Source organism: Accipiter gentilis, chromosome 15 (genome assembly GCF_929443795.1).
Source record: "Accipiter gentilis chromosome 15, bAccGen1.1, whole genome shotgun sequence".
NCBI lineage: Eukaryota > Metazoa > Chordata > Aves > Accipitriformes > Accipitridae > Astur > Astur gentilis.
In genome coordinates this window covers 28,497,778-28,513,621 of record NC_064894.1, presented here as the reverse complement: position 1 = coordinate 28,513,621, position 15,844 = coordinate 28,497,778, and the positions used below count along the sequence as shown (strand labels likewise).

The following is a 15,844-nucleotide window of genomic DNA, read 5'->3' as shown; positions in this document are numbered from 1 at the left end:
GCTAAAACTAATGTAGCTGTGTTTCATTTCTTCTTCTTAATGCATTGGACAGGCACCAGGAGAGGAGGATTATGCTGTCTGCAGGGCTAAGTACTTATTTTATGCTGTGCTGTAACATTTCTTTTAACAAGACTTTCACTCTTTCATGTTTATTTTTACCCAGAGGAAAAAAAAAAAAAGATTGAAGAGAGAAATTTTGCATGCTTTAAAAATTATTTTCTTTCCAACTACTAAACTTTCCAGAGGCCAAAATGAAACAAACATGAGGAACTTATCTACAGCTGTTGTATTCTTTTGTGCTTTGTTTAACATGGTTAATATGGTGCATCTCCCTCAAGGTTCACTGCTCTAAACAACACAAAGGTTAGTTACACATAATGTAGCAATGAGTATTTCAGCGGGTTGGACTGGTCGCTTCACTTCCACAGCTCCTGACACTAACAACAATATAAATTCCCATCTACCTCCCCCTTTGATAAGGGAAACAGTTCTTTTCCTGCTGGAGCCTGACTGTGCCAGGCGGAAGAGCTATTTGGAATAAAAAACCCCGTAATATTTGAAAACCAAAGCATTAAATGTTAAGTGACTGTGTGTGCTTTGGAATGGATTTCCAGTGCTCCAGTTGCACACACCAGAAGGAGAAAATCTGTAGGGACATACTTTTCATATTCCTAGGGAAAAATCTCTCCTCAAAACAAAGGAGTTTTAACTCGACTCACAGGGCTTTGAATGTACTGACACAGTGCCCGCTGTCCTTCCCACATGCTCTTCCAGATTCTCCCAGTTCCCCTCACTACTGCCCTGCAGCCTGAGGGTATCTGACCTTGTTGTCTTATCCTTTTTTCTCGTTATGTCCACCCCCTCTCTCCTTCATAAATCTTTGTGCTGTCCCTTTGCAAAAATAATGCCTCCTTCCAGGAGGCATCATAATGCCTCTCGCCTTTATGGTGCTTTAGGAGGCTGTAAACTCAACATCCTGCAATTGCTTTGGGCAACGTACAAGCAGGACATGCATCCTCAGAGCCTGGGAATCCCTCCTATAATCTGCTTCAGTTCAGATTCTCAGGATCCTCCACTCCTCAGCACAGGCCTGCCTCCCGCTGTGCTGCACCCACACCATCGCTGCTCCTGGATGTGGGACCACCAGTTGCGGTGGCATTAGTGACAGCAGCAACACTGATGGGCATGAGAGGAAAAGGTTACTTCCAAATCAGAACCTAAAAAAGTAGGGGCAATGCATGCTGAAGGCCAACCTATAATTCTCATTTCATAGGCATTAGAAAACAGATTTTTCTGAATCTGAAAATCCCCCTGAAAGTAAAAAGAACTCAAATGTAAAGCTGGCGTTGACTGGACCTGTGCTAAATCAACAGAGCACCTTATCAAATAAAAGGATATGGCAAAATAGGACACTGGTCTCAGATAGCAAAGTTGAAAGCCTACTAGCAGGAGTAAATCACTGTCAACCCTACTCTTAATGTATATGCCTGAGTTAGGGAGCTGTAATTGGATTAACAGTGCAGACTGCTGTCTTGTGCTAAGTTATCTCTGTGCAGGAGTAGACCCTAATTTATAGCTGGAGTGATGGTTTTCCACGCTGCTCAGCAATGCAACTGTGTTTGCTCTTCCTCAGAGGAACTGGAATTGAGTTCCCAGCACCTTTCCCCAGGCTGCTGAACACTAAATCTGTGGGTGGATACGGCAGACAGCCTGGGTTAAAATTAACTTGTTTCATCAGGAGGTACAAGTGGTAACTGCTTTGGAAGGTTGAATTTAATCCTAAATGAAGAAAGAATATTAGTATTGACATCAAAACTGCACTGTGGCCGAAGTCTTAAGGAGAAAGCAAAGGACAACTGCATAAAAATGTCCGCTTCTTGAATGTGCAGCCATTACCTTCTGAAACGGAGAGCTCGGCCAGTTTGTGTGGCAGATCTGAAGTCCCAGCACCAGCAGGAGAGCCCAGAATATCCGGTAAAGCATTCCGGCGGCCTGCCCGTCCTGATGCTGCAAAATCTGTGACCACAGGCTCCACATCAGTCATTGCTGACTCCTTTCCTCATAGCAACATCTGCATATGAAACAAACAAAAGAAGAAAACAGCTGTAGCCCGGATGGATGCTATCACCTGCTCAACAATACAATAGCCATAGGCTTTGCCCAAGGGGTCTTTTGTTATTAAAAGCCATATATTTCAATACTGAGTGCTTAAGCTTTATTTGTGCCCCAGAAGATAAAAGATAAAAGAATCTCTGTGCATTTCCTTACATTGCCATTTGCACATCAGACTAGCACCATGAAAAGCTCTGTACCTACAAGAAACCTGTGGATAGGTCAGCAATAGCCCTTTCTGCCAGCTGCTTGTATGTCTTTTTATGACCTGATTTCTCTTTTTAAGTGATTTTGCCATCCAACCCCTCGGAAGGGAACTGAAATTCTATTTTGCCGTACTGTATCTATGAAGCAAAGCATGTTTTCTTTATTATGAATCTTGTTTAGATTCTCATTTAGAATCCCAATTTTTTTATCCTGCAGGTATCAAACTATTTGTTTTCCTCTGCTCCTTGTTAGCTTGGTTTCACCTCAGCTTGTGCATGTGACTTTTATCTAATAAATAGCCGAAGCCTGGAAATAACAGAACCAACAGTGCTCAGCTCCCTCAATCCCTGTCTCAAAGCCCATTGAATATTCAATTCCTGCTGACCAAGATGGACTTTGGATCAGGCATAGAGGTGTTTGCAGGATCACACCCCAGGGCACCAGCTTAAGTGAGAGCACCTGGAGCAGAAGGAGGTGATACTTAGCCACAAGTAGCACACAGGGATAGTGTGTGAAAACTGCCATTAGCAACTGTATTATTAAGAATCACAAAAGACTATCATACCAGAATTGTACGCAATAATTCCTGATAATTAACAGGTAATTTCTAATAATTAGACATGAATTGCTCAACTAAAAACTATTTACTTGCTGTTTATGAATGCAGCTCTGTGTGCAACATGGGAACAGGAATGTTGTCTCTCTGTAAATATGGTCAGTGCTTTGTGTGGGAAGGGATACAGATGGGGCTGGAGACCAATCTGATGGAAAGCTGTCAGCCAGCTTTCGGTTGAGAACTGGCTGTATTTAGAATAAGAATTGGATAAGGAAAGTCTCAATCATTTTAGTGTTGTTCATATAAGAAGCAAAGCATCATAGTCCCACTTCTAAAATTCTGCTAAGGTTGGGAAATATCAGTGCTCTCATTTCGCGGATAGAAAAAACGAGGCCAACAGAGATCAAACATGACTTGCTCTGATGTGCAGGAAAGGAGGGTCAGAAATTTGATTACTGATGCTGACCTGGCGTTTCCACCACAAAGAACATTTTCCTTTTGTCCCTCAAAGTGCCTTTCAGCTGTGTCACTCCAATAACAAGAATAAATATTCTTAATCTTTGTACCTCTAAATACTTTGTAATAAAAGAAAGGAATCCTTCTTGGCAAGAAACGAAGGCATGAGTAAAATCTGCAAGTCTGAAAGATGACTTGCACACGCAAATAAGCCACTTTCTTTAACCAAGGCCAGTAACTGAAAGTTCTGAACTGGAGATTTAGCAGAAGGTTCCTCTCTTGCATGAAAACAGTCCGGTCAAGTCCAAATGAATCTTGTCCATAAGTAGCAAAAATATAAAAACTATACATGGATATTCGAGACTGCAACTTTGAGAAAACGTACAAACTATGTGTATCAACATTCTTGGTTAGATATAGCATTATACTATGTATTCATTAAAATGGGTGAGGTCAGCCCTTGACAAGAAATATCAACATATGGGGAATCCATATTTACAGACACAGTCTCATGGGTTTTTGTGGGTGTTTGTATTTACTTAACTGTAGGTGTCCTAAATATATTTCTCCACATGCTCACCAGAGCAAGCAGAGACTGTAAATTACACTTCAGAACAGAAAATACTCAGGATCTCCTTTTGCTTAGTAAAGCTGTTAAAATTTGTTCCCAATGTCAAAATACCAGTGCTGCTGCAGTTCCTGCCCATTTCATTTCAACCATTTAGTTGGTGAGACAGTAATACTGTTGCAAGCTGACTGCTGTTCACACAAAGATCTACAGAATTATATTAACAACAAAACACACCAAAGACTTTCTCAAACCCATCTTGTGGACTTGTTTTTTTCTTTTCCCTCCTGAGTGGATGTTTTGGTCCCTAAATGGTTACTTTTTAAATAGAGAAAATCTACTCTACAACTCATGTAATATGAAACTACTCTCTTCTGTAGTACAGTTTCATCTTACCCACCTTCTGCACTTGTTTCAAATACCTCCCTTTCCTCTCTAGCTCATCTCTTTCTCCCCTGATGTAATCTCCCTTCATTGCATAATACTAGACAACCCAGGATGATGATGAAGGACACACTCTGACATGCTTTCACGTACATTCCTTTTGATTTATGCACTTGATTAAAAAAGTGTGCAGAGACAAATCTAGAACATCTGTCAGACAGAAAATCAGCTGATCATTATCCATCAGTCCGGTGGCCATAACTCAAACGTTGCTATCTAAAAATAATAAAAGTACACCATCCGTTATATATGTAGCAGTTAGCATTGTTTTCACCTTTGTTTTTTCTATACTACACCTGAGGTATTAGAGGCTGAAGAAAAGACTGAGCTCAAAAGTGCTACCCACTGTGCTAGCACAGGATGTTCTCTAAGTATATTTGAAAGATGACGGACTACCCCAGCGGGCTTAGAAATGACATTACAAATCAAAACTTAAGTCCACTTAGGTCCATATAAATCAAAACTTCAGTCTACCTCCAGGCATATGACCGACCATATTCAAAATAGCTTGCTGCTGTGCTTTAAATAAATGGCATTTTGTTCTTCAGTGTTCTAAGGAATTTCTTCAATTTCATTCCGATGCTCTCTTATAATAGTATTTTCTAAGGCCTACATACAAGTAGGGATGTAGAGTTTCTCCGCTCTTCATCCGTTTCTACCTTTAATTTTTTTTAACATAACCATCAGGAAATAACTACCTCTTTGGCACCTTGCATCTGTTATGTGTAGTATTTTTCATGCTTCCTCACAGAGTAAATAATAATCACAGTGAGCACAGCATCTATTTTCCCAATTCCCCTCCTCTTCCTGCTGGCAACATCTCCTTCAGCTTCACTGAACTCATTTTGCTGTAGCCTTATCCAAGTTAAAGACACTTTATGCCAATGCCTGCATACAGTTGCTTCTCCCAGCTTCCGAATTATTGTTGTCATTTTTTCCCCCATGTCACTGCTTACCAGACCGATGGCGCACAGCTCAAAGAATAGTGACAGATTTCCCAGCTCCCTTTTTTCCATAGCAAAAACCAGGCCACCCAAAAGCAGAAGGGGACTGGGGGGAAAACAGAGTCTAGCAGGGATGCAGGCTGTTTGCAGAGGGTCAACAGTAGGAAGGCAGGTGGACCTCCCAGAAAAGCTCACCTCCTAAAATTAGAGACCAAAGGCTTTGACTAGCATCCCAACTAGTACTCCATCAGTATTCCATGGCACCAGACTAACTTTGCAGCTCATTACTGGGCCATGACATAGTGCTATGGGGTTTTGGGGAATACTAGGTTAATCGTCTCATATACACCTCTGAAATCCCGGCAGGACCACCCAGAATGCACAACAGACCACTCAGGTGTGCAAGGGGGAAGGAAATGCTCTGCCTGTGAAAACTGGCTACAACCAAAAGTAAAACTCAATTACTGTATCTACCAGACATTCAAGTAAGTGTCCTCAGACAAAGCAATGGCAGCTAAACTACCAGTGGGATTTTCTCCAAGCAAGATAGCTAGTTTGTTAATCTTTGAATCTTCTTTTGTTGGCAGCATAGCCAGCCCCGTGGGGGGAAATGAGTCACAGAAGCTGGTAAGAATTTATTTAAATAAATGACAAAGGAAAAGAACAAATAAGTCTCCTGAAACAGTTTGTGTTGAGGATCAAGGGAAAAAATGCTTCACAGTACTCAGTTGTAGCAGGTGCCACAATCCCCATTAAATGTCAATGCTGTCTCTTCCTCACCCTATCTGTTAGGAAGTAGATAAATCACCACCATACGTATTTGTGAAAGCTCTTTTTTCTTCTGATCTTTTTACTGTCTTACGCAGAGACAAAATACTGGTTTTGTTCTGCTTGGAAGGACAAACTCTTCCTCAGGAAGTGTCAAAAGGTTCCTGACATTGGTATTGTTGCAATTCCACGCAGGAGGCTGAAAGACCAAACACATCACTCCTTGCCACTAAGGCTCTTCTCTCCTCTCAAATATTTTTCTCTTAGGTCTTAGGAACAGTCTCTGTCTCCACTATCGGAGAAAGCTACACTTCCCAAACACTGTTCCTTTTGAATGCCCCTCAATAGGAACAAACCAGAAAGCATGAAATCCTCTCACAAACACCTGAAAAATACAATAGCCAGGTAGGACTTTCAGAGCCAATTGATTGATTTTGTGCCTTGATGGTCTCTTACTCTAAGATGCATTTCAGCATCTTACTTCAGTCAGAAAGAACTTTAGTCCTTTTAGTTGTGTTTAGCTGGTTTTTATTTACTTGTAAGTAATGAGTGTTCTCCAAGCACCTTTACCCCAAAAGACAACATTCAAAAGTTTTTAAGTAAGGAGAACAGAAAACTTATTGAATGAAGTGCTTCCCACTATGCAACTTAGATGAAAACCACATCTCCTTGCTACGCAGTTGCCATGCTTTCACATCCTCTTCTGTGGCAGCTGCACCCTGATGGCTTTGCCTCCTCTTCCCAAAGATCTCAGAATAGGAACATTCTCATTATACATGCTCATGTAATCCTTCTGCTTTATCCTGAAGCATTACTGGGCCACAGAAAAGGAAAAAGGCTAGGAACATTCATGCACTTAAGGAAGACAGTCCAGAGATTATGATCATGACCAACAGTAACCTGGGCACTCGCATAACAATTTTTATGAGAAAAATTTGTTATGTGTTTTTTCACATCAGTAAAGTTTGTAACACACTCGTAAGCCTAGTGCTGGAAAGCACAGAGACAGATAAGCAAGCCATCTTAACCATATCTATATGAAACACAGGAATCTCGATTCTGTTTGGGGCTTAGGAAAAGAGACCACACATTTCTTAATATACAGAAGCAATATAGCTATCTACACGAAAGTTAGAAGTGAATCACTCAGGAAAAAAAAGTAAATTTGTTAGCTTTCAGGTTTTTTAATACTTCACTAAAGTTGAAACACGAGTTCCTTTTATTATTTCGTGTTAGAAAGATGATTTGGGTTTCCTGTACCAATGAAGATGGCCTCTCTAGTGCATGTTCTCTGAAAAATTTGTGAGTTGTTTTCCCATACAGGGAAACTAAGTTATATCCCATCTCAGTAAATCTACAGTGCAGAAGCATGTCTGAGTCCTTCTACATCTTCTGTCTCAGTCTGGATGTTACAGCCCATATAACACATGGTGTTTTGGGGATGAATTGGAAAGTTTGGTATCTCGTATAACAGGTTTTCACTTTTGGTTCTTTGCAGTGTATACAGCAGGACAGACATTTAACATGTCTTGTGTGTTTCTTCTGCTCTGGTTATGTGACCTACTCTATCTTGTACCAGGAGCAACATTCTTATTGATAATGTGCAAAAATGGCTTCCATACATGATTTTCCTAGTCCCAAACTGGTCAGCCTGGGATACCAAGATTACACCATTCCTCCATTTCCTGCCTCGGTGCTCTCAGAAGCACTGAATGAAGGTCCAACATCTTGATCAAGTTGTTCAGGTGTTCACCACTTTGGGGCACAGAATCTGAAAACATTGGCCAAAGCTGTAGGATAAAGACAGGAGTTGACGAATTTTGCTCCTTGGCGAGTCCAATTTCTACATAAATCTTGTCTATGCTTTCATGAGGAATGGCTGAAGATGGGGAATTAATTTTACTAAGTATTAAGGACCGTCACAGACCTCACCAATCTTCAGCCTCAAATGCAACACATAACTTTTGCTGTCTCCTGTGTACAGTACCTAAAAAGTGTATGTGTGTACTTGTATAGATACTGCAGCTGAAAGGACTGGTGCAAGTCCAGTATGCCATGCCAGCATTACAAGGTATGTATGGCATGAAACCACTTTCTATACAAATGAAATGGGATGGACTTTCTTCTTCCTCAGACTGGTACTTCAAAACTTTCAGTTGAATTTTCTGGTCACTTCCATAAAGCCACTATTATAGAAAAGGCAAGAGAAAAAAAGCCACGTAACTTATTAATCATGCTGCTTTTACTTTCTGGAGAACACACAGATACCATGGTGCAGTTCACCCTCTACAAACCCGTACAGAGTAGAACAGCTTTACTGTGAGCTGTGTCTGACCCCGAGTACACACAGCGCTCTGATGCACAGGAGAACACATTACAAAACCAGTAGCAGTTCTAAGTAATGGTACAATTTTCCCATTGTGAAAGAAAATAAGGAAGAGAGAAGAAAGGGTCATGATAGTGACAACTGAATCAGAAGTTATCTGCGGCAAGTAATAAATGAAGTGACATTAGCTGAAGGCAGTCAATACCAGGCAAGCGAGTCACTTTCCAAATGTCTCTGAGTGACCAAAAGCAATGACGGACATAAGCTTTAGATGACTTCACGGGAAACACAATTCAACAGGAAGCAACTCTGATGCATCAGCTATGCTTGAAAGAAATCAAATGCATTCCCTACTATGGAATAAGAAATGAAGCTCAATGGAAACCAGCCAGCCAGCCAACCAACCTAATTCTTCCTCTTATATTTTGGCCATTCACCCTCACAGAGTTTTCATTTCCTATTGCAAAATGTATAAATACCACCTGTCCCACATACCCACATACCACTTCCTGAGTTCAGCCACAGAGATCCCCCCTTCCAAATCCTTTCTTTTTGCATCTGGCCTGAAATCCAAGAGAAGTTTGCCCACCCACAACAACATACCCAAGGAGCAGTTTAGGATTTAGAAATCGGTTTTAAGGCTAATTTTGCAGAGGCCCTGCAACTACAACATTGCAGTTAACTTGTAGTCACAATTTTTCGCATTGCCAAAGGCGCACAAGGAAACGAGTATCCTCCAACCTCCCTGATCTCCTTGTTCCTCAGCCTTTGACCTGGGAATTTTTTAGGGAAGAATCAAAGGACTTTTTCCCTCTACTTTGATACCTGCTGCCCCAGCATCCCATGAACACTTTCTGCAACACAGACAAGTCAACAGCTATGTAAGACAGCATATGCGTGCGTCAGTACTGTATTCTTTATCAGAAGCAGCGAGGGATTTAGTTCTCTGCTTGCCAGCTCTGTGGAAGAAAACTGCTCTGACAAAACCACTGGGAAGGGCTGAGGCAGCAAACAGCTTGTGGCATACTGGAGTCCAGTTACACAATGCACTCTAGTAAAGCCATCAGCGCAGTGCTATATAAAATGCAACTGAGAGAAGATGAATTTACAATTTAGCAGATACATGAGAATGGGACAATCCTAGGCACACAACCAACACACCTATGCATCCAAATTCTCTTACTGCAGAAGGCCCAAGTCTCCTTGAGATCCTACTGACATGAATGAGGAACGTTTCCATCCAGTTCAGAGTGAATCAGAGGGTACCAGTACGTACAGGAGGTTCCCAGGAATGGAGACGCTTGTGGAAATGCTTATGGAAGAGAACAAGCTGCAGCAAAAGAGCAGGAGTTGCCTGGTAGCAACATGTGGGCACAAAGGGCTGAAAGTCAGGAGCATGAGAAGAGAAGAAGAAGAAGAAGATGGCAGAGAAGTTAGAGGCATGGGGAGCCTGTAACTGTGCTCGTACATAGAGAGAAGGAGAGATTAACTGAGGGTCTATGTGAGATAAAGAAGTGACACGGCAAGGTAAAGGGGCACAGGAAGAAAGGATAGCTCTGGAACATTACTGAGGAAGAGGAACAAAATTAGTAACGAGACGCTTCTTTGCACGGCAAGCGGGATGGAGGCAGGGAGGAAGAGAGTCTTGGTAAAGTTTGGGGAGTGTTTCAGGAGACCAGCTCTGCTGGGGGATGTGCACAGAGATGGACACGGTAGAGAACCTATGTATTAGGAGCAAACTAGCTAGGTTGCAGTAAACAGGCTTTTTTTTTTTTTCTTAAAAGAATATGTGTGTAATTATTCCAATATGCCCACATGTAGGAAACCTGAAGGGTCTGCACAAGAAATACAAGGACAGTTTACTACACCCAGGAAATTATTTTCTTTTTTCTTTTCTTTTTTTTTTTTTTTTTTGGAAGGGTATAAATTATTTTCTTAACATGACATGTGCCACAACATCTTGTTAACTGAATATGTAGTATTTGCGACGATGCTTACAGACTGATGTTTGGAGCCCTCAAAAGAGCAAGCAGCTGCAATATGAGCTTCTGCACAGACGTGCCTCTTTTTTGCCCTGCCAGCAGCTGTCCTCCAGGGAGAAAAGTCCCTGCTTGTTTCATATTCAGACCTCCAGAGGGTCCCCTGGAGGCAGAAGTGGGTTTGATGAAAGGGTTATCTTGCCATTATGAAACTCAGAAAGGACACAAGCCAGAAACTCAGAAAGGACACAAGCCGGGGCTTCTCCATCTAGCTATTGGGTGGTAACAGTCTGGCAGTGAAGTGAGCAGGAGTTGCATGTGAACAGCAGCAGGCACCTTGCTAAGTCCATAAGCCTTCAAAGCATGGGACTGTTTCTATTAAAAAGCAAGGACAAGCTCTCAGAAACACGTTACTATGTTATTGTTTTAGTTATGCAAATGAAAACTGACTTTTGATTTTATTATCTTTGTCATAGCCAGATAACATTCCATAATTATATAAAAAACCAGCTTAATCATATCTTATTTGTATGATTCTTCCTCCTTCAAATCTATGAGCTGTATTTTTTATGACCTGGATCAGACCTGGAGAGCATCCCACCCTACGTGTGGATTTCTTCCCTGGTCAGCTTCAGTTGCACCTTACTGATGTGGAAATACTTGTGTTTAGCCACTTTTGCAGTCACACCCCTTAGTGCTTCTTCACCTGAAGACAGGAGAGGATACTCTCTGTCTGGTAATGATATGGTTCATGTCCGATGAACACTTCAGAAAAGCTGAAGTGTAACCAAATCCAAGCACCATTCTTCTCCCTAAGTTGGAGTAAAACTTTCCTGTTTTAATTTTTGATTTCTGCATTCTGGTTTCATAATGCCAAACACACACAAGGAGAAGTCACTACTTCCAGTCAAGAATCACTCATTGCAGTCTGTTCTAACAAAAAACCCCCAAACAACAAAAAAAACAACACACACCAAACCGAAACAACAAAAACTGAAGTGAAACTTAGTAATTAATTGCTACTTACTCACAGGGGTCTGGATATAGCATTTAAAGCAAAGTCAGCGTACCCCTCAAGTCTTTACTGAGCAATCAAAGTACTAACGTACTACGAAAACCTAATTTTATTTTCTTTAGGACAGTAAGCTGCAACAAAGCCTGCTTGACTTTGTCATGAGCGACTTTGTAAACTTAACACTCCAAGTTTTTATTATTCGAGTAGCTTCCTTAAGCACCAGCCTGAAAGGTAAAGCAGTTCACAACTTCAGCTATTTCACCAGTATTTACTGTTGATGGGAGCATCTCTTCCACCCTGTTCACAAGGAGCAAATACCAGTCTGAGAGCTGCCAAGATACCCTGTAGACATCACCCCAGCACTTCACAGAAACATGGTTCTCGGGGTCTCAGCATTCTTTGCTTTCATCATGAAGCTCTGCATAACTATTTCTCCCCCATAATTATTTATTCTATCTCTCGCTTCACTTCCTTCTTCTACTCCACAAATGATCTGGGTTTCCAGAACTGTTCTTCTGGCTCATCCATGAATACTTCTGGAAATCCAATCCAAAATACTTCATTTGGCATTCTTCACTGGATAGGATGTTGGAAAGAAAATCGTGTTTGCTCAGCTGAATAAATGTTTAGTTAGTTAATAAAATATTAGTTTATTAACTCAGTTCAAGGGTAGTGAAAGGTCTTTGATTTTGCAAATGTAAGTGAATGATTGTAGGATAATTCTATAAAGCCATCTCAGCTTGAAGGAGAGCTGGTCTACCCAAAAGTTTTTCCAATGACATTTTTCTAACTAATAGAAGATATTTTCTCTCCCTAAAAACTTTGTCTTGACAATGTCCTTAGGCCACCACACATGCTGTAAAGTTCTACTAAATCATTTTGTTTCAGTTTGCCCTCAGGGGAAGACAAACCAACAGAGATCACTGTGCTTTTTGCAGGAATCTGATGACTTTAAGTCAGCCCCGGGCAGAAAACAGCTATTTGGCATGTGAAGTCTAATACAAACAAAATCGAGCTAACCCCCAACTGCAAGTGACCCTGGTGCACTGAAGAACCGTTTAATGAGTTACTGAAGTCTCCTACTGCTGTGCTCGACACAGCAGCAACTTTACATTCGCAAAGATGAAAAATCAATAGGACATACGGCTGGCTACATTTTGAGAAGTTATGTTACATGACTTTTCCGCACTGTCTTCTAAAATTGCATTTTAAATCTGGACCCTCAGTTCCCTGCTCTGTATGTTCCATTTATATTTTATTTATGCTTTAGCGTATATTTTTGCTTCAGATACAATATTTCTTCAAAATTAAATGAATAATTTTTAGTTTTCATTTAATTCTCCAACATACATCATGCTTACTAATACAATACCACTCAGGTCATATCCTCTAGAGCATACCCGATCAATCTTGGTACTAGTCCTGTTTACTAAGTTTAATGAAATTACAACTAGAAAAATCTGCCCCATCCAATAGTGACTCACCAAGAAAACAGACCGAGATTTGAGAAACATGTCTCCCTTTCGATTTGTAATTTAAGTTAGATAATGACCTTGATTCACAAGACTTCCCAATTACATTTACAATACTTTAACTTACAAGTAAAAAAATAAATTCAATTACAATTTACTGAAACATATCCTGATAGTGTAGGTTTACATTTTGATCCTGCAGTTATGCATGTACTTAACTTTATCCAATCGCAAGGCTTCTGTTGCTTCCATTGAAATTTTATAATACAGACAGGAGACAGCACTAGGAATGCGCTCTTTAACGTTCAGGAGCAGATCGCTAGGCTGGATTTGTCCGTCTCAGAATTGGAGGTAAGAGTTGCCTCCAGTGGATCAGACACCTGCTGATACAGTCCCTGGTTATTTGTCTGCACCAAGAAGTCTGTGACTGCACCTTAATGGTCAGAGACCACAAGGTATTTACATGCATGCAGAGGCACAATCAATCAGAACAAGGCAAGTCTCAGATTTACTCCCCTGCCAGAATATTTTGAGACTGGGGGAAAAACTTACCAAAATTTTGCACAGAATAGGGAATATGGGGGCACAAATATCTGAGAGCATCTTGTCCTTAGATTTTCTGGGAATGAGCCAGCTACACCTTGCTCCACTGAAGAGCACTGATGAAATAGAATTTCAAATAAATGAAAAAAATAACCCCGAACCCACAATCTCTTGAGGACTAATGATGGAAACAAATAGGCTATATGATTAACCACAGTACACACTAAGAACTTTTTCCTTGCAACTTATTTTCGATTTATTTTACGCTTCAGGTGAGGAGTTTATCTGCAGTACTACACTTGCTCCTGCCTTCCTATTTTTAGATGACTCCATTTGTTTCCTCCGCGTCTCTGCTGAAAGGATACCATTGATCACAGCGATTTATAAAACACCCGGACTTTCATGCTATTTCAGAGTGTCTCTTTTTCCCATGAGAATAGGGCTAATAGGTGAAATTCATACTAGTTATAAGCCTAAACAAGTCAGTAGAATTACACCTGGGATACATTTAGTTTAATTTCTTTAGCCTTTCAATATACTTCTATTTTATGAAAGTATGAATCATCTCTATTACCCTCCAATGCCCTTAGCCTAGGACATTAAAACAGCCTCCCAATCTTAGAGATTCACGGTTATAGACTAGTTTGGTAAAATAGACATATTTCAATCAAAATTCTAGTAAAATATACTAAGGAAATTATTTTATGGTCTCCCTGAGCTTACTTGGCAATTGAGGAAAATTATTGCCTCTCAAAAAAGTAAGCCCTAAAAGCCAATCCCTACCTCCAAATATTACAGCCTGTGTGCTGTTCGAGAACAAACACCAAACAGTCATTTCCAAGGCATGTACTGAGCTGGCAGTCAGATAATTTCCACGCTGTTGAATTCATGTATTTTAAATTAATTCAATTAAAATGATCTCTCATTGAGGCAGATGGCTTTAAAAGAGTCTTTTCAATTTTGGTAAATGATCCTTCACTAAACATGCCCTGCTTTTGAAACACCTGGATAAAGTGCTTTAAATAAGGATCAAAAAAAGTATATTAATATCCCAGATGATAATGAGCCTGTGAAAACAACCAGTATATACAGGACCATTTAAGAGATGACAGACAAGAAAGTTAAAGTGTGCTTTTTATAAATCACTTGAATGAAGTATGGCTGGACCCTTGAGCTATTTTAGCTGGAATGCCACCAGGCATAGAACTTTTATTTAACTTTCTTAATCTACATGGGCCATTGACGCTTAAGGAAAAGTGGAGGGATGGAAACCAAAATGTAAGAAAGCCATCAAGTCTTGTTCCTATTTGTCACACAAACAACATTAGTTGGGAGGTCCACATACTGAATCTTTTGGTTTTAAAAGTTTAACAATCAATCAGCTTTCTTTTTCCTCATATTTATCATTTTTAATTTAACATTTAGTCTGCTATATTCTGAGTGAGAGGTGGGTTTAATTTTGACATGTCAGACCAGAGCCGTTCTTCCACAAGGACCAGCAAAAGCAACAAGCAAGATCTGTCTGAGCAAATGTTTTTACTTTGCTTTCCTCTGGAGCAGAATTGGATAGGATTTTCCTACTGAAAACTGTTTTCCATTGTAAAGGAATCTGCACTTTCACTGCACGGAGGTCTGTTGGAACCATGCTGATCCTGAATCACACCAATTTTAACAAAACTTTTTTACTGGGTCCAGGCAAGAGAGACCCTGCCGACTGCTGCCAAAGAGTTGCTTACCTGCAGTCAGGGGCTGGCAGAGGGTGGGAGGACAGTCAGCCTGAGTTAGTACAGGTTAGGTGAGTGCTTTAATCGCTAGGTTCTTCGTTACCTCTGAAGATCTCACAGGCTGGTTTCATCCCCTCAAGCACACAAACACGGCCTCACCGGGTTTCCTCACCCTGGAAGGAGCTCGTGATACAGCCCCGGTGGCACAGGACATTTCCTAAAATGCTAGCAGGGCAGGAAAGCCCAGACCTCGCTCGGCTTTATCACAGGAGGGTGGTTCCTTTGCGCTCCCATCTGGCACTGAGACCAAGACGGTCAAACCCCTGGCAGCTCCTTACCCTGAAAGATGCAGCACCAGCCCTGCCTCCTCCCTTCCCACCCTCCCATGGCAGCAAACGCCTTCCCTCCTCTTCCTCTGCCCTTCTACAGCACCAAATTCACACACACCCCCCCACCAGGACACTCTCACTCCATGCAGAAAGTGCCAGAGCCCCCCCTCCCCATCCTGCCCCACAGGAGGACCACAGCAAGAGCCTCCACCGTCCCCACGGAGGCTCTTCCCCAGGCAGCACCACGTGCAAACCTCCCTGTGGAAAGACAGAAGAAATGAGCAAGGCAACCCAGCCAGGTGAATCACATCTGACATTTCACTCGCTGGCTGAAGGCGCTCGGATGCCAAGGAACGAGGCGCCCGAAAGAACCCATTTCCAGTTGGTTAAAAATTACTGTT

The 15,844-nt window shown here is 41.2% G+C and overlaps 1 protein-coding gene across 5 annotated transcripts in view; it reads right to left on the bottom strand.

Annotated features, from left to right (window-relative positions):
• PKIB (cAMP-dependent protein kinase inhibitor beta) overlaps window positions 1-15,844 on the bottom strand; it is a 56,513-nt gene that overhangs the window by 3,246 nt on the left and 37,423 nt on the right. For all 5 annotated transcript variants that reach the window (XM_049818173.1, XM_049818171.1, XM_049818172.1 and 2 more), the window contains exon 2: window positions 1,897-2,071. In XM_049818173.1, the coding sequence (XP_049674130.1) occupies window positions 1,897-2,044 (148 nt within the window). In that variant the 5' untranslated portion in view covers window positions 2,045-2,071. The remainder of the gene's footprint in view (window positions 1-1,896; window positions 2,072-15,844) is intronic.